The following is a 23,947-nucleotide window of genomic DNA, read 5'->3' on the forward strand; positions in this document are numbered from 1 at the left end:
TGACTGTGGATAATGTGTCCTCACGAACAGCGAAAAACACGTCATTTTTAACTTTCACGTTAAATTTGTTGATAAAATCGTTCCGAAAAGCGCTTCCTGCGAACGAAAATCTACGAACGGAAATGTGAGTGCTCTTAACGGCTGGGGTACTTTTTTCCGGCACAACACCGCCCTCTGCGAAACAAAAACAACGGGGAGGCGGAGCCAGGGCTCGATCCAAAATGGCAACGTCCGGCTGTCAGTTTCACATTTCGCACTGATTCTTCTGAACAGCTAAAGTTAGCTAACTAGCTGCTTCAGCGACAACGCGGAACTACCACAGAGCTGGGGACAGTTGGACATGGCAGAGCAGGAGCCAGCCGAAGGACTTCAGGTAGTTGTCCAGCGTTAGAACAAAAATATTCGGATAGTATAAAGGTGTATCTAACCTCTGACTCTGTTGGTGGCAGGATCTTGAAAAGAAAATCGAGGAGATCAGACTGAGATTCAAGAATGAGTTACTTCAAGGTAACAGACACTGGATAATCTGTCAGTGACCTATATCCTTGTTAGGATGACATTTTATTTTGCTCGCTTCCCATTAGTTTGCATACATTTTGATACTGTGAGTTAAATATGCAGTAGCTTTAGAGCTCATTAGAGTTTAACAGACAAGTTCAGTTCAGTCTACAGACCTCTTGGTAGATGAATCTTAATTTACACTCCATTTTAAACGTTTTAGTTGTTTAATTGCCTGACTTAGTTAAAACTGAGATGCAGTGTTTTTCATTGTCTTTGCAGATTCAATAGAAAGGTACGACCCCAGAGATGTGGAGAAGCTGCAGAATGATAATGCTCTGGTGGAAGGATACCTGGCGTGGAGGTTTCATGTTGTCGACGATGCTTTAAAGATGATCGATGAGAGTTTCATGTGGAGAAAGGAATATGGTGTAAATGGTAAGGTCCTGTGACATTTTGAATAGTTTTGTCATAATAGTGTCTAGTGTCATATGTAAGAATTAGCATTTCCCTGTTTAAGCTAAAGCTCTTGAGAACACCTAGTCTTGGTTTAATAATTATAATCGTGTTTAATTTCCAAGATGTTTGTCTTAAAAATCCAGGACACAATTCTGATTACAGAAATAGGATTATAATAAACACCTTATTCTTTCAGAACGTTTTTCAGTACACGCACAACGGGCAGATTTCAAGGCACACAAGAAGTTCTGAAGTCCAATACCCAGCTTTGCCTAAAAGTAAAAATGTTGACATTAGCATGCAGTGTGTGTTGCAGGCTTGCAACACAAATCAGCGTTTGGCTCTCTGCTTATCTGGGGGAAAACATGGACAGGGTCTCTTTGTCTTTTAAACACCCATATCTCCATACGTAGTTGCCTGGGAGAACAATGCCCTCTGTTTCTCCTCAGAAATGTGAAAGAGTCGTTGTTTGCTCGCCTTTAATCCGGCAAATTCTATTTGTCAGCCAGTTGTTTTAGGGAATGTGATTTACTAGCTTGAAGGACCAAGCGAGGTTATATGACTCAGTCCAGTTTGTATTTGAAATATCACAAAGAGTTGATGACAAGTATGCATTTTCAGGCCATCAACACCAACAAAATTCTAAACAAATTAAATTATGTAGTACTGCTGTTTGGTATTTGTTGTAGCCATACTGTATGTTTCATATTGTTTAAAGTGTTTCACTCTGTGTGCTTTAGACCTTACAGAGAGCACCATTCCCAGGTGGATGTTTGAGACTGGTGCTGTCTACCTCCATGGCTATGACAAAGAGGGCAACAAACTCTGTATGTGCATGTTCTATTACATAGTTACCCATTCACATTTTAGTGCTACAGACCTACAATGCAGCCATCTTCTTTTTGTAATGAAAAATAACTGAACTGCCCATTTTGTGTTTAGTCTGGTTTAGGGTGAAGCTGCACGTCAAAGATGCAAAAACCATCCTGGACAAGAAGAAGTACGTCGCCTTCTGGTTGGAACGGTATGCGAAGAAAGAACCTGGGATGCCACTCACCGTTGTATTTGACATGACAGAGTCTGGCATTAGCAATATAGTAAGTCCACAGACACAACTGAGTCCTACTTTCGTAATCTTTTATAGTATTTGTGTTACATCTTTTAAATCTCTTTTATGGTAATCATAATTCAGCATTAAAGACAGACCATCCTTTTGCTTCCTCTCATCTTCCATGCTGTTTGAGTTGTGGTGTCACAGAGACTGATGCTCTTTAATGGTTTAACACTTTAGAGATTAAAGTAACCTCTAAATCCTGATGGTCAATTCGAGTGGGCGGTCTAATCCTTTTGACTCACTCTGTCACAGACGTCCACACCTTCAAGGAGCTCGTCTTTTATGAGCGTATTGTGCCGGCTGGGCTCTTTACAGGAGAAATAGTTCAAATGATTGCAAATAAACCAGCACGAGCGAGGCAGAAAGAATAAATAGCTGTGAAGTCTAAGTGTAAAATGTGTAGTTTTAGAAGATACTCGTCTTATTGAGTTCTATTGGATCACAGTGTTGGCGAGACTGTGGGAGGCCAGGATGATCTTATTAGAGTTTGGCAGTGAGTCTCCTGCATAGCAAGCAGATTCTAGATAATTATGGAGTAGAGCCGGGATGTAAGGGTCCTACCTGCTGGCATTTTGGATGTTTGTCTGATCATTTAAAGTAAGATAAAACCCCAAAGTGAACAAGAATCACAAATGTGAATTTATGTAAAATCATCTAAAAGATGGCAAACATGAGCCCAAAAGAAACTCTCAAGATGTCAGCTCTAGCTAGCTCTTTTAGCTTGTTGTAGAACGATATCCGTGAAAATACAAAAAAAAGCAGAGCTATTATTTATTACTGAGGAATTTCCATTTTTGTTTATACAGAAATATTGCTCCAGTGTTGTTAAAGAATTATCAAGAAATGCTTTCAAAACGATCTCTGAGGAACCAGAGTTCATGCTCAATAATCCAGGTACAAATCCAACAATGTTCAGTCAGGTCATCTGGATGGTTTTTTTTTTTTTTTTTTTTTTTTTTTTTTTTTTTTCTGAGACATTTCATCCTTAATCCAAAGGACTTCTTCAGGTCGAGGAGCCACAAATAAACTGGAGTCCCACAAGTACAACACTCCCATAGTGGGGAAAAAAAACCCAGAAGAAGTCCTTTGGATGAAAGATGAAACATCTCAGAAAAAAAAGAAACCATCCAGATGACCTGACTGAACATTGTTGAATTTCTACCTGGATTATTGAGCATGAACTTTGGTGTTTTGAACCATTTTGGCATGACTGCCTCAGAGGAGTTGACGGGGGAGAGGGCAGGCCCCAGAAACCATCTTATCACCATAAATCTGATTTTTTTTTTTCCCCACTATGGGAGTTGGTGCTTGTTGGACTCCAGTTTCTTTGTGGCTCCTCGGACTGATGAAGTCCTTTGGATGAAGAACAAAACGTCTTAGCAAAAAAAAAAAAAGAAACCGTCCAGATGACCTGACTGAACTTTGTTGGATCTCTGAGGGAGTTGTGAATGTTTAAGTTGGTCCCATCAGAGCTCGATGCAGTAAAAGAGAACAAACATTCTCCTTGTTTAAGTATATATTTTAACTTGTTGATCTTTTACTTTATAAATCTTTATTTTCTATTTTTGTCTTTTATCCTTTTTTCAGGACATGGAATTTGTAAAGTACGTCATTAACTGCTTCAAAGTGTATTATCCAAAGTTTTTATGTAAGTATCACACAGTGTTTAAACGTAAATCAAACAGCTGGTCACATTAAAACACGTTACACTAGTTTATTAATAATTAATCTGCTACAGATTAGGAAATATTAAACGTTTTTGTTTTGTTTTCATTTTTAGCCAAAATGGTGATAGTGGATATGCCTTGGATCATGAATGGTAAGTGTTTGCATTTCATGTTATTTTCATTTCCTTCAGTGGTTTCACTAACACCAGACGTTTGACTCGTCAACCTGTCCGCGCTGCAGCTGCGTGGAAGATTGTGAGGTCGTGGTTGGGTCCCGAGGCAATCAGCAAGCTCAAGTTTGCTTCCCGAGCCGAGATCCAGATGTTCATCAGTTTAGAGTACCTGCCTCCTCACATGGGTGGAACAGTAAGCATTTTTTTTTTGTTTTTCACTTACACCTCTGATGCACTAAACAGCTTTAAACTACTGGTTTTTTTCCACGGGTCACTTTCTGTTACTTGGGGAAGTTTTAGTGCTGACTCACAGAGGTTTACTATTGACTAATATTTGTCATTTTTAAGGGGAGCTACGTACTCTGTGTCATTCATGTGTAATTACACAGTCATCACACCTGCTGTAGTGTTTAGAAAAGTTTCTATATTTGTGCTTCTTTAATCTTTGTCATGTTTCTCGTAATTGTTTGAATTGATAAACTGAGGTGGCGTAGAAAATGTATCTTAAGAGCAGAGAAAGCGTGAAAGTGACGTCCTTGTTATTCTTGTTTTGCTCGAACTTAATGAGTTTCTCCGATCGCATTTATCGACTCCACTGCACACCTTTGACTGTTTGTCCTTAAAGAACTTAAAGACTTGTGTCTGCAATGAGCTCAACGATGTGCTCTTATTCCAGGACCTCTTCAAGTACAACTACCCACCTCTTCCTGATGATGACTTCCAGTCGCCCATCAGTGAAAACGGACTTCTTGTCATGGACGACGACGCCGAGAGCAAAATGGGCGATGCCGAAAGCACCTCTGAGATTGTGCCAAAGCCCAAAAAGGTACATCTTTCACCTTTTATATGTAGCTGCTTTTTTGTTCTTCTGGAATGTAGACAGGTTCATATAAATCATACGCTTACAAATATATATTTACAGTTTTCCACACTGTTTAATTAAACGACAGGAAAAGAATGTTTTAATACAGTCATGACTGAAATTGTTGCTGACAGAGCGGGCAGGAGGTGTGTTTTTGTTTTGTTGTTAGACAGTTGTTCTAATCTCTGCTCATCAGATTAGATGCTGCACATTCAGAAGCCCCTCCTTGTCTTGCATTGTTTCAGCCGACCCTCAGATTGCAGCCCATAATCAGGCCACTTTGTAGAAGCACTCCACTGATACGGTAATCGTCAAGCTTCTAATCATTGTGCGCTCGTGGAGTTAACTCCTGGTGTCTTTGGCTCGGAGTTAAATCCCCAAAAAGCCCTTGCAGGCACTGTGCTTCTTCTCGTGTTCCTCATGTGGTCCACAGAGGGTCTGGTACTTAAGCTCTTCCATGCTGTCACTAGATTCCTCCTCTCCCTGCAGCATGCAGCCCCATCTCTGAGACAACCTGCGGGCTGAATATTTTACAGCTGCTGTCGTCTCCTTCTCAGACTTGTGTCGCCTCGACTGGAGCTGGCCCACAGCTTATGTCACTCGTGTCACAGATTCTACTCACTTCCTTCAGGACTGTTCTCCCCTCACATTATAATCTTTTTCAGCTTCCTTTCCTGCTTACAGGCATAAAAAAAGGGATGGAAGTAGACTGAAGATCCAGTTTTAGAACATTCCTGTTGAAGAAAGGTGCGCAAGTAAACCGTTGTGTTCATTTTTTATTTGGCGGCTTTTTATTGCCACGCTGCTGATTTAGTGTTAAAACCAGGAGCGCCAGCCTTAAAGTTAAAGTTCAGACTTTTTGAAGTGGGGGTTTTGTAAAAGGTTTATGAACAGTTAATATCTTATCTGTTGTAGATAAACCTCAGTTTGAAGAAATAGAGTTTGAATCTGACCACACTTAGCTCGTCAATTTGGTCAGAATGTATTTCTCCAAACTGACCTATCTACAACAGGTAAGATGTTAATTGTTTGTACCTTTAAATAGAACCTTTCAAAAGACCAACTGGTGCTCTGTCACATAAAACTCCTTGTCATCAAACAAACAATGGCTCCCTTTGTTAAAAACACCACTTTTGTTATACACAGAGATTTAGATTTATAGACTGCCTGTTAATTATTAGCCTCGCTGTAACCTACAGAGTTTTCGTTTATTGTATCATAAACATAAAATCTTTTCACGCACTTTCCCAATTGTGTGAAAGGTTATAGAGCTTCGCCTTAGACCAGTGTTTGTTCAAATGTTTTTTCAAAACATTTCCATTAGCAGAATATTCCACTGCAAACTCTTCCACTAGCAGCAGCGTCAGTCCTCATGCATATCTGAGATACAAGCCCTGCTGGGAAGAGGAAGACGTCTTTCAAGTCAGCTTGTTAGAATAAACTTACACCATCGCTCCGAGGTGACTGCACACGCTGAGAAACTGTAACTAAATATAACAGAAGGAAGTCCATGAATATGCCTGTCAGCACGCCGAGGATCTTCGGGGTTCTAAATATTCACAATGAGAGGAAAGTGGTTCAAAAGTTTCCTTTTACTTCCAACTTTGACCGTCCAAGTAATCCTTAACACCGGCTGAAGGTCACACGTTCATTAAAAGCGGAGCCCTGAGCAGCCTTTTTGGCCAGAGGCTTCTTCATTCACAGCTTTAGTGCTATCGAGCAGATAAGACCACCGATTTAATAACTTCCTGCTTAACCCATATTTTTTTCCCTACTTCCTTTCTCTCTCTCTTTTTTTTTTTTTTTTGCATGTATGTGGAAGTTTGAATATTTAAAGTAAGCATAATGAAATGAAAGCAAAGCTTTTGATGTGAAACGTGGCCAGTGTCGAGAGGTTAAAAAGACGTGTATAGTCACAATAACAGATGAGTTAGCTGTTTTATGTGCTTCTTGCTACGTATACTTCTTAGCACAGAGTAAACGTCATTCAGGCATGCTTTTATTTTTTTTTGGTGGATGTTATTTCCAGTAGCCTGTGCACTGTGGCTCTGTGTTAATGTACCAGACTCTGAGCTTCAAGCCTGTCTGAGTGCATTCCACACGGTATTTATGCTTTCTGATTCACATCCTTGAAATAAAAAACAAACTCTACTCCTCCACCTTATTCACTATTTGTCTCAATCTGAAGTCCTCCAAAATCCAGGAAGCACTGAGCTGACGATGGCTTCAGGGGGTTAATTTCTATTCTCTCTCTTTTTTGTCTTGAAACAAGGGCTGGCTGTGGTAAGGCAGTGTAGGATCACAACCGTAGGAGCTCAGAGTCTGGACGATCTCTGCGAACTGGAAGGGCAGGTGTACTCACGTGACTCACATTGTTGTGAGCGCACCTCCCATCACAGTCACCTGATGCTGCTGCAGCTCCTTGACATATCCTTGGCCTGTCACGGATCTTACATTTCACTCTGAACCCCAAGTTGAACAGCCACAACATTTCTGACCTTGTCATTAAGGACTCATGCCTCAGCAATTGGCAGCTGATGATTTGCACATCGTCCTACCGTTAAGGAAATGAGACACATTTCACAGTTTAATTAGCTCTTAGTGAGAAAACGCAAGCACTAGTGCCCATAATAATTTCACATTCTATGTATTGTCTAAGATAATTACTGTTTTATTACAGTAGACCAAATTATTAACCCTCAGCACTTGATTTTAAAGCACAACTGCTATGAAGTTACTTTGTAATATGTGCCTTGTTCTTTAACATTTTTAACCAAGTTTCAACTAACGTGAAGGTTTCAATCATGGAGACAATCATGGTGTTTTTGCCTTTTGTGTATATCACTAATTTTTTGTTGCAATTATTTCTTTGTCCTTATGTTTCATTACGTACACGATGTGTGTAAATCACTTAAGTTCTGTCATTTTGAATGTCATTTTGTGATCGTCCTTCATTTCTTTAGTGCCATTTCATTTGTTTCTCGTGATGAATTATCATTTATTTTGTTCTTATTCTGTGATATAATTTTACATTACATGTGGCAGAAAGGGGACCAATGGTTTTTCTTACTAATATAATGGTGTTTTAGTTTAAGTGTCTGTATCAAATTGCACACTAGCTCAAAAAATTTTAACTCTAACTTTGGGATGTTATATTTTTCTACTGACAGTTCTGATAACCTCGTTGTGTTTAATCTTGCTCTTTAAAATGAATAAATTTGATCAGAAGCTGCTTTTCTCTTGATGTCTTTATTTTGCAGCGTGACAGACATTTCAATAAGCTGGAAAATTTACCGTATATACTTCCTTGCTGAGACGACAGTGTTTCTATCACATGTCTAGTCTGTTTTGACCGGACCTTTCTCCTTCCCTTTACTCCGTCTTATCCGCTTGACTTACTCCGTGTCCCACTGAACACACTGTGTGGTCAAAAGCATCCATTTCCCCAAACTGACCTACTTCATCCCTAACTGCTCAGACTGATTCAGTTATTGCACAATTCCAGTCAGCCATGTGGGGCCTGTGGTCTGTCTGCAGAGCATTCGGGCCAAAGTTTGTGAGCATTTTACTGAAGCTAAAGCACTCGTGCTGCAGTGATCTCATGACGTTTGTCCTGGTTAAACCACTTTCGTTCAATGACTTTTTTAATTGAGAGAAATCACGAGTTTGTGGGTTACACGGGGTTCCTTATTTTTTATGGACAGGCTTGTGTGCTCCCTCTAGAGACGCTGTTGGAACAAAGCTCATGGTTTTCTCTGTAAACTAAAAAAAAAATGTTCAGTAAAGATTCTATTATTATAACACGGACCTTTGACCAATATTTCACTAGAATTACAGAACATCAACAAGGCATTCATGCACTGATAGCTTTTCATGAAAGGCAGGGGCCAAGAAGAGGAGCGAGATAAAGGGTCATGTGATTATAAACTGTACTGAATGTGTTTTTAATGCAATGGTTTTTGCTGTTTCAGGTCAATTTCCTGGAAGACAGTTTGAGGTCAGAGGACAGCGATAGGGGGGATGCAAGCATTAGGATCAAAGGAGCCAGGAAGCCGGTGACCACCTTCAAAGGTCTTCTTCTAGATGTTAGGTAGGTCAAGCTGCCAACACTTCTACAACTACTTATTTCTTTAAATATGCTGCCTTCGTGTCAAACACTGGATTGGTAGGTGACAGCATGACGGAGCAGTGGTTAGAGCTGTCCCCTCTCAGGGCGATCACAGGATTTCGTTGCCTTTCTGGGTGGAGTTGGCATGTTCTCATGCACATGTGGATTTTCTCCAGATATGCCTGTTTTCTCCCACACATTACATGTTAGGTTAACTGGTAACTCTAAATTGTCCTCAGGTGTGTGTTTGAGTGAGAATAATTGTCTAATTTCTGTGTCTCTATCAAGTTCAAGTATCTTTATTATCCTCAAGGGGCAATTTGTTTCAGTCAGTAGGCACACTGAACATCCGTACTAGGCAGGATATTGAGACATTAAAGTAACAGTACAGAAATCATTGGTTGTTGAAAAGCCTGATCGTTACAGGGATAAATGAGTTTTTCAGTCTGTTCGTTCTACAGCTGGGCGTCAGATACCTGCATCCAGATGGAAGCAACCCTGATATCACCATGGAGTGGGTGATCAGGATCTGCCAGAATCAGCCTGGCCTTGCTCACTGACCTCATCTTGTGTAGGTCAGTGAGGTTCTGTAGAGCTATGCCAGCAGTTTTGCTGCACATCCTGACAATCCCCGAGAGTTTGTTCCTGTTTTTGCAAAAGTCCAAACCAACAGATGAAGGTGAAAGTTAAAAGAGACTCAATAAAACATGAGTAAAACATGCTCATAAAAGTAGAATGAACATTAAAACCACAGAGCTTCTGCTAAAAACACATTCTCTGGTGGGCCTTCTTACAGAGTTCACATGTGCATCAAAGGTCAGTTTTTCATCAAGAAGAGTTCCAAATATTTATATTGTTGCATCGCCTCACCTACTGTATCAAGGGTAGACATACCAGTAAGAGGTTTCCGTTTGTCCGAGACGACCTGTTTTCATCACTGACAACCAGATCTAAAGTGAAAAAGACATGGATTAAAATGATCAGTTGCCGCAACAGATTTCCGTCATCTTAAAATAAAAAGGGGAGAAATGTGTTTTGTGGTCTTGTTAAAACCATCCAATCTGATGATGATACAGGAATTAACAGGGATGCTGCTTCCAACAAATAAAGAGAACCAGAGCCACAGTCTTATCCAATCAGAGCAGAGCCGGGGGGGTTGTGCTGTCTGATACATGGCAGGTGTGCAGTGTTCCCAACTTAAAGACAGACTGCAGGTGAGAGCACCAATCAGTGTTTGTTGTACTATGTCCAAGGACACCAGATTATCCTAACCAAAGGTGATGATGTGAGAAATTATTAAATGTCCGTGTTCACACCACCAATCTAACTGTAGCCGGGGGAGATACCAGAACTGAAACACCATCACCCCCTCTTCACACATCGCGCCCCAACATCCCCGGGACTTTTGTGGCTAAAGTCTAACTATTTATTGATTGTTAGTGTATTCTGAGCATCGGTACCATCGTACAGACACATCCAACTTGTGCATGTGACCAAACTCTGGGTCAGAGAGGGAGAGGGCACCAGCCTGAGTCTCACAATGAGACGGACTGCATCTGCTGCTTCAGTTCTTACAATATTAACGCTAATATATGCCCCAGATTATAACAAAGATGTCTCTGTTTAACTTTAATTTTTTACTTTAAACTCTCAAAGTTCTCTCTGAGAGTCAGCTTCAGGTGTAGTTTATCATAAATATCTACAAATTCAATTCTGCATGATGTTTTAGCAACAAGGTGTTGTGTCTGTTTGGATGAGCTAAACTTGATTATCTTTAGAACCATTCTGAGAGGCCATTGTTCTGTGATAAATACAATTTAATAAGTGATCAAATATAAAAAAATTAATAGTATTAAATGACTACATGAGCTGAAATCCTGTAAATATAATCACTTTGAATGAAATAATCATTTTAGGGGAAAAATCTGTCAGTCTGGCAAATTAAAAAAATGTTAATTTTAAGTTAATTTATACTCTGCAAATGATTTTCTGTGCTATAATTTTATAAAATAGACCTGACAACCCCTGAAAACACTGAGATGACATAAAAGTAAATTACAGAAACGTTCAAAACCCCTCTCTTCCTTCAGAATGCCAGTGGTCTTGATGGTGCATGTTAAAATCTTCTTACAACTTCAACTCTTCATTAAAGAACACTATACTGTGTACTTTTACTAAGGTCCATCCATCCTTAGTGACCTGTGTGCAGAAAAAATTCTCAAACGTGCAGTGTTGGGGGGGGGGGGGGGGGCTTGGATAACCTGTAAGTGTAGAAAAAAAAATCAATCTAAATATTTTTTCTGCTTTAATCCCTGCCTTAAATATGCTGTGAGTGCCTCTCTTGCAAAGTCTGATGGCAAGAGAAAGGGTGAGGAGGAGAGCAAGGAAGTCCCACTCAAGCAGAAAGAGTCTGCCACTTGTAGTTTGGAAATTTCAAGCAGTCAACAAGATGGCCGACTGAGAACATTTGTATATAGTAAACTTTGTTTATAGTCCAATATACTTATTAATTTACATTTTTCTTGAGATTTTTTGCCTTTATTGTTATGGTTGTCAAGAGGTTGTCCAGTGGAAAATGTCCTTATGTCCGCCCCTAATTTAATTATGCAATGAATTTAATGTCAACACTTTATAATATAGCCATCCATCCATTCTCTTTACCCACTTCTCTTTTCCGGGTTGCAGGAACCTGGTCCCAATCCCAAGCAATCATTGTGGGAGAGGCAGGGTACATACTGGACAGGTCACCAGTCCATTATAGACATGCATCAGAAAGCATGAATCACCCTGCTCCACTCTGATTGGGTAAAACTGTGGCTCTGGTTCTTTTTCTGTTGAAAGCAGCATAAATCCCTGTATCATCATTAGATTGGGATGAATTAAAAAAAACAAAAAAAAAACACGCCCTTCCATTTTTAAAGATGACATAAATCTGTTGTGGCGACAGAGAACTTTATTCCATGTCTATTTCACTTGATTGACCTCTGAACAAACTCAAGGTGAGGTCTGGTTGTCCGAGATGAAAATAGGTTGTCTTGGACAAACGGAAACTGCTTATGTTGACCCCTGTTAAAACTGCCACTTTGAAAATGAAGCAATTATCTAACACTTTTATACGTGTTCTTACAAAAATACAACAAAATGTCTAATTTCAAGCATACTGTAGACCTTGGGGGTTCAGACCATGGTTCCATATTGCTGTACAAACTCTTATGAGCATGGCTTGTTTTAGTTCTCAACTCATACGGGCACAGAGGAACTCTTAAATCAGTTGGGTTTACTCTTTGAGCTTTAATTCACCTGTCTGAGGATACCAGCAAGTTTAGGCTTTTAGAGAAATGTCCTAATGATTGGAGAATGGATTGCTATGTTCTCCAGAGGCCGAGTATTGAAGTGTCACCATGAAGTAGATGCCTGAAATATTTGTGTTTTTTTTTTTTTTTAATCTTTGATATGTTAGCCATGTGTGATCATTTGTCTATTGCCTACATAGTGTGAATTACAGTTTTTCAATTGCATTGGTTTATGATTAAATAACCTTTGATGGTTTTAGCATGGTAATAAATGCATTGTGGTGTTGTTGACTTGTCAACTTCACCATCCAGTTCTAAGCACTGCTGTGCCTAATTTTGGTGTAGGTTTACATATGAATTTAATTCATATATTTTGGATTAATTAGTACAAAAAAGCCAGCTTTGGTAAGCCAGGGTCAGAGCATCAAGGGCCCCGCCTTCAGCTACCTCCCATGGTATCACGCACTCAACTTTTATGGTCCCTCCTGCAGGTGGTGGGCCCACAGGAAGGCAAATCCATGTAATTCATTTGGGCTGAGTTCTACCAGGCCCTATGGGTAGAGGCCCTGTCAGCAGGCACTTGCTGACGAGTCCCACCCCCAGGCTTGGCTCCAGGGTAGGGCCCTTTGTAACCCACGTCTGGGTAAGGGACACTGAGCTCCATGTTCTTCTCCATGTTGGGAGTAAGGGGCTACTTCCAGTGGAAGATATCTTGTACCTCAGGGTTTTGTTTATGAGTGAGTGAAGAATGCAGCGTGAGCTCGACAGATGCATTGGTGCAGCTTCCTCAATATTGTGGATTCTATGCTGGTCCATTTTGGAGGTGACAGAGCTGAGATACAAGGTGAAGCTTTCTGTCGTTCTATGTTCCTACTCTCACCTAAGGTTATGAACTCTGAGTAGTAACCAAAAGGACAAGATTTAAAAAGAAGCCACATCCCAGCTGAGGCAGGAGACATTAAGTCTGAGTGGGCCATGTTCCGTGCCTCAGTGAAGTGAAATTGTGGATACAAACGGTCAAAATGAGTTTTTTTCCACAGGCATCTGAACTCTCCTTTAGAGATAGGGTGAGACGTTCAGTTATCTGGTAGAGCCACTTTTCCTCCACATCAAGAGGAGCCAGTTGAGGCAGTTAAGGCATCTGGTAGGGATGCCAACTAAACTAGTGAAGCTAGGGTGCTTGCAACTTGTTGCTGCCTACTAGCAGCACTCCATCCTCATCCACCCCAGGTTCCCCTGCTGACTACGTTGCACAACTAACCCAGAAACTTCAGTCATTCTTCAGTTCTGCCTCCCTGAATGCAAGCTACGCAAATAACCAGCAGGAACGCCAATACAACAAAAATGTCAAACTCAACCCTTATGATTTAGGAGACATTGTGTGGTTGAACAACCCAATTACTGAAAAACAAAAACCTTGCTTCTCACTGGAGGGGTCTTATTGAAAAATTTGGTGTCTTGGGTCAGTTGTTGATTCTCCAGGGGTGGCGTACAAGATTAGTTACCTCTTGTACCAGTCTGACAAGTCCCAGATTGCTCATTACAACCGCCTTATGGCTTGCAATGCTCTTGTGCCAGAATCTTGTCAGTGTGGCAGCATCATACGAGATAAGTTGTGCAATATGTCTGATTTGACTGTAGCCTATAGGTACTAATGAAAGAGTGCGTACAGCATGGGTCGGTCTTTAAAAGCTGAGAAAATTGTGCAGATCCTTTCTTGGTGACAACACTGCTTTTGGTCTTCTCTCAACTGACTGTGTTAACTGAACCGTGGAGCTCAAGACATACTTTTCATCCAATCACAGAACAGGTTGTTCTAACCTTTTTCCAAAGATGGCTCAATCACTTTTTTTTCTATTTGATTTGTCCTGCTATCTTGCATGATACATTCATATCTGTGAACCAGGAATTCAGTCTAATAGTTTTTTTTTGTTTACCTCTTGCCAGTTTAAGTCACTATTAGGATGGAAAATAGTTTGGTTTTAAACAACATTATCAGTTAGAATACGCTAAACACAAAAAACTCATGAAAACTCAGCTTTCATACAGTTTCAGTTTATGTGATTTGGCTGCAGCAACATTTGTTCAGCATTTTCCCAGCAGCCTGCGCGAATCAGACAAACACATCAGTTTGTTTTTAGCTAACAGTTGGGCATGAGTGCTCATGTCTGTCTCTTATCTGTCCGGCGCTTTCTGCACCTTCAGCCAACTTGTGTCGGACGTTCAGATGAGCCAGCTTCTTTCTGATAGAGTTGCGACTGATTTCTGATTGTAAGACCTAAAACCTCGGAGGTCAGCGTGGTTGTGGAAGAATTGCTGCTCAATTTTATTCCTGTAGTTCATCTTCTGGTCTGTCATCTAAAAAGTCTCCTGAGGCAGCAGGAGTTCAATGATCATTAATATTTCTAAGGGATATGCAAGAAAATGGTTAGGTTGTTTCACATATTGATTCAGAGCATTAAGTTGGTTATGACGTGTTTATGTCCAGATTGATCCAGTCACACATGAGCAGAATTTAAGGATATTTCCAGTCGATATTTTTATTGATCAAGAGCAAGCTGGTGTTCTTAGTCATTACATTCAGGAGCTTTCATCTCTTCTTGACCACGTCAAAAGACGTGTATTTCATTTGACTTTCATTGAACTCTAAATAAATGGTTGACTTAAAAACCAGCGTGCTGAAGTATTTTTTCCCGTTTCCTCACTACTGTACAATGTCGCTTCTTGTTTTTATGAATAATGTCAGCTGCACTCCGTTTTCCCAGTGTGATGGCTTTGAAGAGAGGATTTTTGACTGCTCTAAGCAGTGAATTTTAGAGATAAACAGATTAAAATGAGCCTTAAATGCAGTTGTGCTCCAGAGCTGGGCTTTAATTCAAGACTGGGGGCTTCAGAGGAGAGGAGGGGGCTTTGATCAGGAATTTGCCAAAAGGTTCCTAGAGCCTGAAGTCTCTCACAGAGTTTTCTTCTACAGCTAATTTATGGGAGAATAGGAATACAGAAGGACATGAAGAAGGGGGAAAAGTACTTTCTTCATGGCAGTTTTAGTCCATGAAACACAACCATGCTGCATACAAAGCAGAAATATAATCCGTACTAAATTCTTGTTGGCAAAGTTTAAGTCCTCAGTGTTCACTGTGCAGAGCCCAAATCCATCCAATCATGTGCTTTTTACTGACAGATTGACTGTTGTAAACCTGGTTAGGTGAAAAATCGAGAGCTCCCCATCCCAAACAAATCACATTACCTCATGACGGCATTTTGAAGTCACAATTTATCATTTGGTTCTGGAATTTATTGCTTTATTCTCCCCAGAATACAATTTATTTCAGCTCCAACACAGGGAAACACCCGTCTGTAAATCCAGTGTTCTTTGGTCACATTTGGGACACAATTAGGAGCCCATCAGAGAATAGATTTTTATTCTTTGTATTCAATACGGTATATACAATGTTTGTTTTTAATTTCTGGTGTTTTCTGTATAGCCAATCCAAGCCTCTCAATCAAATATCCCAGACATCACGAATGATTCTGTAACACACGGCAGCACTCCAGATTCACCGAACAGGGTTACCACAGGTCGTTTCTTCCAGCAGCTGTCAGGCTGTTCAACCAAAGCTACTCTTTCAACCTCTTTAACTCTTGAGACATCTTTAAAAATAACTATACACTTAACACCTTTGGACCTAAAATGGTCTGATTTGACGAAAGCCCGATTAGGATATCCACTGGTTTGGAGAGCTTTTTTCGTGTGTTTCTCTTCCTCCTCTCTTTGTGGGGACATGTTTAATTCAATTCAATTCAGTTTATATAGTGCCAAATCACAACAAAGTTGTCTCAGGGCACTTTACAGGAACATTCACATACATAAACGCCAAGTAGTAAAGTTCTCTATCTAAGGAATCCAGCAGACAAGTTGAATACTGGCTTCATTGCAGTCTCCCATCCTGAGCAAGCACAGTGGCAACAGTGGAAAGGAAAAACTCCATTTTAAAAGGAAGAAACCTCCAGCAGAACCAGGCTCAGGACAAGCGGTCATCTGCTTTGACTGGCTGGTTTGAGAGGACAGGAAGGAGAGACAGACGAACATAGAATGGTAGGACCAGGTATAGGTCCAGGTGTATCTGAAAGACAAAAAAAAACATGTGTCAAGGATAGAAAAAATAATTACAAATACAAAACAGGTTGAGCAGAGTAAGTAAAGACAGTAGCAGGGTGAAAATTGTAGTCAGTTTGTCCTCCAGCAGTCTAAGCCTATCGCAGCATAACTAAGGGACAGCTCAGGAAACCCAAGCTGACCCTAACTTTAGCAAAAAGGAAAGTCTTAAGCCTAGTCTTAAAACTGGATAATGTGTCAGCCTCACGGACAGAAACTGGAAGTTGGTTCCACAAGAGAGGAGCCTGATAACTGAAAGATCTGCCTCCCATTCTGTTTTTGGAAACTCTAGGAACCACAAATAAACCTGCAGCCTGAGAGTGAAGTACTCTGTTTGGAAAATATGGAACAATAAGATCTGTAATATAAGATGGAGCTAGGTTGTTGAGAGCTTTGTAGGTTAGAAGTAAGATTTTGAATTCTATTCTGGGGTTGACATGGAGCCAATGGAGAGAAACTAAGTGTAAAGTGTAGTCTAAAGTTCTCACAGAAAGTTTGTGTTCCAGTAAGTGGCGAGAGTCAAACAGAAGATACTGATCTGTGTGAGTGTTTCCTGTAAACTTTAATGTTGAAGCTTTCATCTCTTTCCATGTTCACCAAACAGTCCAGAAAAGGCAGCTTGTTGTCGTTGGCATCCTCTCTGGTAAACTATGTTATCCACAGAGTTTATGTCTGCTAGACACTTGTACTTCTTTCACATATTTTTTAATTATATTGACCCAAGTGTCATCCACATATCTGAACAAGTGGCTCGGTGTTGTTCCCTTGAAAGAATCCAGGGCTCTCTGTTCCATTTCCATACAAAAACAGCATCTTTTATAACGGTGAGTTATTTTGATGGAATGGCCGATGTCTGATATTGAACTTTAATGCAAATATTGGCCGATACCATGACGTTAATATCGTGCATCCCTATTTGTAACTGTGTCTAGAGTAAATTGAGTAACTTGAAATGTTGTGTTAATGGAAAGAAATGTACTAATGTAATGAGCTATGCAGAACGATAGATGGTAAAATAACTGTAATTATTGTAATTTGTTTCTATCTAGCTCTCACGTTGGTTGATTACACAGATGGTTTCAATAAATCATTAAACCACCAGTTCTGGCCTTCTTGATATTGACTGGACGCTACACTCTATGTGATGTGGTGTGTTTCCCACAAGAGAGACTAAAATACCAGCAAGATGTTGTTCAATATCAGTTTATGCTGTTGATAATGGGTCTGAGTGATGTTCCTATTTTGTGGATTTTAGGAAGTCCAAATAAGCGTGACTTGGCTTCCTCTGGATATAACCTGTGGTAAAGTTAACGACTGATTACCTTGTTGGAGTTGTTTTTGCATTTTTTTCCCCCAAAAGACTTTAATCTTTAAATAATAAAATGTCGACATGCCAGCTCATGAAGAGAACTAAATCAGATGGAATGCCCCATTCCCCCAGCAGCAGAATATTTTGTTGAAACGGTTCACTGTGAAATAAAAAGCAATTTGTAGTAAATAAGAGAATCACATAAGTCCTGTTCCTGAAAGCTTTATTTTTTAGTTGCAGCATATTTCTATAAATATTCTCCCTCAGGGGAGACTTAATGCGTAGCAGGAAAATTTACATACCTCAAGATAATTAGACCCCACAGATACCTCAGTACAGGAAATGTAGCAGCCCAGAGTGTATAAATAAAGACGCTTACAAGAGAAATGAAGAGGCGCGCTGGGGAACAAATAGAGGCAGTTGTCTGATTTTCAAGATCTGATACACACCCAGACAGATTTTACTGTTGTTGTTTTGTTTTTTTTAACAATATTTTTCTCTCTCTTTATTTCCTCCTTTAGCCCTGCAGAAGAACTGTGCTTTGGTTCTGGAGACAATGAGAGGAAATGCCTCATTATCTTGAGCAATGTGACCAAAAATCAGGTGGCCTTTAAGGTGAGTCTGAAAGGATGTTAACCCACTTGTGTGCCTCGTTTATTTAAACTGTTCCATGATCAATGAATAACAAGTGACGTATTCTTTAAATATTAAGTGGTAACAGAGTGGTATATTCTACAATAAGCATTTTTGGAGAGATTTAACTGAAGAAATGTGGGTTTTAATTTATTGTCTGCCTGCACAGGTTCGAACCACAGCACCTGAGAAGTATAGGGTGAAGCCCAGCAGCAGCAGCTGTGAACCAGGATCTTCAGTAGATATAGTCGTGTCCTTACATGGAGGTATTACACACAAGCTCTGCACTCTTTTTTACAGCAGCACATGTTTTAAAATGCTGAACACCAGAATATTCAAACACTTCGCACTATTACCTTCCCAAAGTGCTTGCAGTCACTTTTTTTTTTTGTGCCTGACATGCATATTTTAAAAGAGATAAAAGAATCGTCTCCCCCCAAAACAAACCGTCTGACAGCTGACGGTGTGCTGAGGTACTCAGCGACCTTCAAGCGCTGATGTGTCAGCTGAGGGTTAAGATGTGCTGAACGCAGATGAGGAGGATCAGCAGACTCTTTCAGAGTTGCCTTTTTGGTTATTTTTTTATATAATTATTTGTCCTATATTAAACCAGGTTAGTCGGTTGAGAACAAATTCTCATTTACAATGACAACCTGGCCCAGAGGCAGCAAATACAGCAGTGGGAGTACATCCGACCGACATCATATAAACAACTGACAATCAAACATCAAGTTGTCATCAAGGGCGACTGTATGATGATGATGAACGTGATAAAGCACTGATTAGTCTCTACAGATTATTCTTTGTACAGATCTGGTAGAGTGCCGTATCAATGGGTAAATAAGGGCACAGATTGTGTTGTAAAGCACTTTGAGTATCTTGATAAGATAGAAACGTGCTGTATAAGTGCAGTCCACATGAAATGATAAAGGGCTAGGATAGGTTTCATGGTAAAAGTTTTGTATGAGGGTGAACAATCGAATTAAATCCTAAGATATTTGTAGCTGCTAGCAAACTGGATTTCGGAGCAATCTAAGGAGAGGATTTTCTGAGGGCAGATGGTTTGAAGGAGGTTTTTGTTGAAGATCATGCATTTTGTTTTCAGTTCAGAGTGTTTTTAAGATTAGAAAAAGTGTGCTCGATGTTATTGTGGTGTGGAGAGGGCAGTTAAGCAAACTGATGGTATACATAATAGTGTCATCGGCATACAGATGTGTATGAACAACATATACATATATATGTATACTGTCGGAAACCAACCTTCATTTTTGTTAATACAGGGTAATTAAAAGCAATACTGAATACAAAAATAAGAATGAGAATTTTAGCTTCAACTTTCTTTTGTTTACTGGTTCTGCTGATGGTTTTGTGCAGGTTCCCAGGCCTCTCCGCATGACAGGTTTTTGATCATGGCTGCAGAAATGGAAAACATTGGCTCACAAGAACTTGCACAGTTCTGGAAAGAAGTACCAAAAGCAAAGATTATGGAGCACCGGTACGTGTGAGTTCTCATTATGAACCATGTTAGTAAAATAATAATGGCTGCTGAAAAGGTTGACTTCAAGAAGTTTGATGCAAAATAACATTCTGTCTATTCTGGCTTCACTAAAGATGCATTTTAAATCCGTGTTTTAGTTATCATGTTTATAGTTTTGCGTAGACTTGATTTAAATTCCTTCTCTCCTGCATCATTATTTTTGACCCTCCTTAAATCTTGAACAGATGTTTTAAGCAACTCGTCTTATCTGAAAACTTGAAATATTAGGAATTTGAACCAGTTTGGTCATGACCTTTTGCTACACAGTTGTGTAACCTGCTGACTGAACATTTGATCACTGACTTGCGTCTTCACAGATTGCGTTGTCATACTCTGGATAGTGTTAAAGCTGCAGTGGACCCTCTCAAGGAGAGCCCAATGGAGACCTTCACCAGTGGCCAACAGGAGCTCAGCACTGCAGTAAGTTCAAGGAATATTAAAAGCAAACTTGAACATTTCTGCTACGACTCTAAAAAGTGTGATCATATCACTTAAAAGTGATCAAAAGGATTCAAGAAGAGTGGTGAAGTTTACAACAAAATATGCACAATTAGAGCCACAGTGTTTGTTCTTTTAACAACTCAAGGCTTCCTGCTTGACCTGCCTCTGAAAACCAGACCATCATTCAGACATGGTAGCCGAGTTATCAGTGCAAATCAGAAGGTTCTGTTGCAGCTCAGTCATTATCAGACTCTGTGAGGGAAATCTAAGAAAAAAGTCCTCATCTGTGAAACATTGTCAGATTACACTTACAGTAGTTAATTATTATTGTTGTTCCTGAGTAAGGAGGAGACTTGGAAATGGACCGTCCATTTTGGCATGTGTAAGTTAATTATTCACAGATAAATAGATGCTTACATATATACAGTAGTCCCTCACAACTTTGCAGTTTGTTTATCGCAGACTCGCTCTATCGCGGTTTTTCAAAATAAGATTGGACATGACACACAATTGGCTGATTGATGGATGAGTGGCACTATCAGCATGGAATTATTTTTTTTATATGTATAAATTATTTAAAATTATTTAGCACCTTGTGCACCTTTGTGCAGCCCATACTGCAGGATAACTGTGCAGAGTGAAGTGGGCGTGGCCAAGAACGCTTGCAGGTGGCAAAGAGCAGAGGAGGCAGGGAGCTGAAATCATGACATTCTGTGCTCTTTTAGAGAGTTAATAGTTTAGAAACATTGTTTAGAATATTGCAGGAGTTTGGGAAGGGTTTAAAAAACCTTTATCTACTCTCTCTCTATATATATATATATAATACAAATAAACTACTACTTACTACTTGTACTACTACTCCTATTTTGCGGTTTTTCACTTATTGCGGGTCTTCAGAGTACAGATCCCCCGCAATAAACGAGGGCCTACTGTATAGATGTATACACATATGTACATGTATACATTTGAACAAAAATATAAACACTTTTGTTTTTGCTCCCATTTTTCTTGAGCTGAACTCAAAGATCTAAGACTTCTTCAGCGAACACAAAAGACCTTTTTCTCAAATCCTGTTCTCAAATTTGTGTAAATCTGTGTTAGTGAGCGCTTCTCCTTTGTCGAGATAATCCGTCCACCTCACAGGTGTGGCATATCAATATGATATGACCACAATAAAAGGCCACTGTAAAAGTTTTTTCAAAAATAAGTCTCGGTTTTATCACGCAGTTTTGTAGGAGCATGCCATTGGCATGCTGACTGCAGGAATGTCCACCAGAGCCGTCTCCAAAGGCATTTCTGAGAAACTGGCAGTACATCCAACTGTCCTCACATCTACAGACCGTATAAACACACCAGCCTAGGACCTCCACATCCTGCATCTTCACTTCCAAGATCGTCTGAAACCAGCCACCTGAACAGCTGCTGCAACAGCCGGTTGGCATAACCACAGAATTTCAGCACAAAGTATCAGAAACGTCTCAGGGAAGCTCATCTGTATGCTCATCATCCTCATCGGGGTCTCCTCCTGTCTGCAGTTCTTCGTCGTAACCGACTTGATAAATTTATTGGTCTCAGGCCGAAATGAACCTAGCCTGCACTGACCTAAGAGTGGAAACACGGTGGTGGGAGTATGATCATATGGAACAGCGTGTGTGATTATAGAGTGAAAAGAGCATTTGTGATCATGGATGTACTTAAGAGCTGGGTGACTCCCAGACTTCAGAATTAACAACGTTATATGGAAGTATGAAAATAATTCAAAGCATAAAACCAAAATTAAACAAAAACTTGTGAACACAAAAAAAAACAACCGTTCGGCTACTTGTTAAAACTTTTTAAAAAACATTCCCACCTTCAGAGTACATTGACCAGTTTGCTCCTGTTTGGTGTCTCCTTTCAAGTCACTTTTATTTTCATCTGTTTGTAAAATGAGCACTGGAATTGAAATCTGGTGAAGCAAAACACTTTTTGAAGTTTTTGGAGTTTTCAGTTTGGTTTTGAGCCTCTGGCATCAGGGCTTTTTTTTTTTTTATTCAGAATTATTAGTATTTTTGCATCTTTTACTGGTGCTTTAATAAATAATGAGATTTTCGACAGACCTGGTTGTCCTCTGAAGAGAGGAACGTGACTCATTAAATCCATCACAAAGTTCTGCAGAAAAAGAAAAACTGAAAACTGTGACCTGAACTAGGCAGCGCACCTCTGATGGATTTTAAACAGAAACGCTGAGCAGAAAAGATGAGCTGATAGTTTCTGAAAGGAGCTGCGTTTTAAAGACATCTTTGCATCTGGAATCCTCTAAACAGAAACTTTAACTCCGTTCATTAAAAGTGCAGCGGCTTTTATTTTATTCAAACGATACGAATATTTTTTTTATCTTCAATTGGGGAAAAAGCAAAAAGCCATTTCCAGTTTGCGTTGTGATAAATCTGTCAGCGCCTGTCAGATGAACTAAATCGGTTTTTGTGTCTCCAGCTCATGCGATTGATGAACTGCAACTCCCGTCTGGAGCAGAAGGTGAACTCGTGTCTGTGGCTGCAGAAGGTTCTCACGGCGTTGGTGCTGGTCCTCGCAGTGCTCAACCTACTGTGCCTCTACGTGCTGGGTACGGCTCAGCGGCCATCCTGACCCGCCGCAGCGTCCTCCGCCTATGTCGGTCAGCCTCGGATGTGCCGGGGCTGCAGTTGACCTCCCAAAGGACTGTGATCCTGCGCTCCCCCCACCCACCATCCCTCCTCTCAGGCTGGTGTCTCGCAGAGGAGCTGACTTTAAGGACGTGAGCTGACGGGGAGTCCAAATCTGAAGAGAGCTTGTGCTTTTCTCTTCTCCGCCATTCCACAGTTAATCGAACAGACAGTTGTAGCAGTGATGCTCAGAGAATGTTAAATTAATTCAACAATGATTCATTTTAAAGTTGATGTATAATTTTTATATAATTATTCTACAAAAAAATGTATTTAAACAAAAAAATAAACGTCTTTTGTCAAATAATTTTCACTATTAATTGTTCTCATTCGCTCTTAAGAATATCTCTGTATCTTTATATCTGTTAAGATATATTAAAATTAGTTGCTTTATTATTTAAAAAAAATCACTCTTTATTAAACCCTCATTTGGCACAGAGGTTCATAATTAAAAACACAGCAGTGTATGACCTTACTAAACTTGTCCACGCTTAGACCTAGGAGCCACCAGAGATCTCTGTCTGCACTTTCTCATTTTGTTTTAATTACCCCAACACTAAACTAAACTAAAAATACCAAAGCAATTAGTGGCAAGTTGCAAGGACGGGCACAGCCCACTTGTATGTTGGCAGGGAGCACTGATATCTATAACAAGATCCAGCTCGGAGCAATCAGGACGCGAGACGCTGCACAAGGAATGAGCTTATTAGATGTTTGCACACAAGAGATGACTGGAATGAAGAACTGCGGTTTGTTTGCAGTGGGTGGAATGATTCATGCAATCACGAGTAAACTTATTCTACTTTGATTAGAAACATTCTTATCGTTTTGGGGGGAACGATGTGTTCATTCCTTGAAGTTTTCAGTTTGTTTTTGTCGTCCTGATCCGCTTATCTTGTACCTTTCTGGTAAAAGGACATCACAGATCATTTAGTGGGGTTTCATCGAAAAGATTATGAATAGTTAATATCTTAGCTGTTGCAGATAACACTTTGTAGCTTGAAAGAAAAACT

General features: G+C 40.0%; 1 protein-coding gene across 1 annotated transcript; it reads left to right on the forward strand.

The window, feature by feature from the left end:
* The first annotated feature begins 213 nt into the window (after positions 1-213).
* On the forward strand, positions 214-23,095 carry mospd2 (motile sperm domain containing 2). The gene is made up of 15 exons (XM_037686485.1): positions 214-373; positions 450-507; positions 781-936; positions 1,698-1,784; positions 1,900-2,054; positions 3,659-3,719; positions 3,852-3,890; positions 3,980-4,104; positions 4,588-4,737; positions 8,745-8,863; positions 18,161-18,254; positions 18,442-18,538; positions 19,647-19,767; positions 20,127-20,229; positions 22,726-23,095. The coding sequence occupies exons 1-15, from the start codon at positions 341-343 to the stop codon at positions 22,876-22,878; spliced, it is 1,551 nt and encodes a 516-aa protein (XP_037542413.1). The 5' UTR covers positions 214-340; the 3' UTR covers positions 22,879-23,095.
* The last annotated feature ends 852 nt before the right edge of the window (positions 23,096-23,947 follow it).

Source organism: Nematolebias whitei, chromosome 13 (genome assembly GCF_014905685.2).
Source record: "Nematolebias whitei isolate Nwh7 chromosome 13, NemWhi1, whole genome shotgun sequence".
Lineage (NCBI taxonomy): Eukaryota > Metazoa > Chordata > Actinopteri > Cyprinodontiformes > Rivulidae > Nematolebias > Nematolebias whitei.

Excerpts from the sequence above, each read along its gene's own strand:
- mospd2 (XM_037686485.1), top strand. The coding sequence starts at position 341 with ATGGCAGAGCAGGAGCCAGCCGAAGGACTTCAG. Across the intron at positions 508-780 it reads CAAGAATGAGTTACTTCAAG|ATTCAATAGAAAGGTACGAC; the intron begins GTAACAGACACT and ends TTGTCTTTGCAG. Across the intron at positions 8,864-18,160 it reads GGTCTTCTTCTAGATGTTAG|CCCTGCAGAAGAACTGTGCT; the intron begins GTAGGTCAAGCT and ends TTCCTCCTTTAG.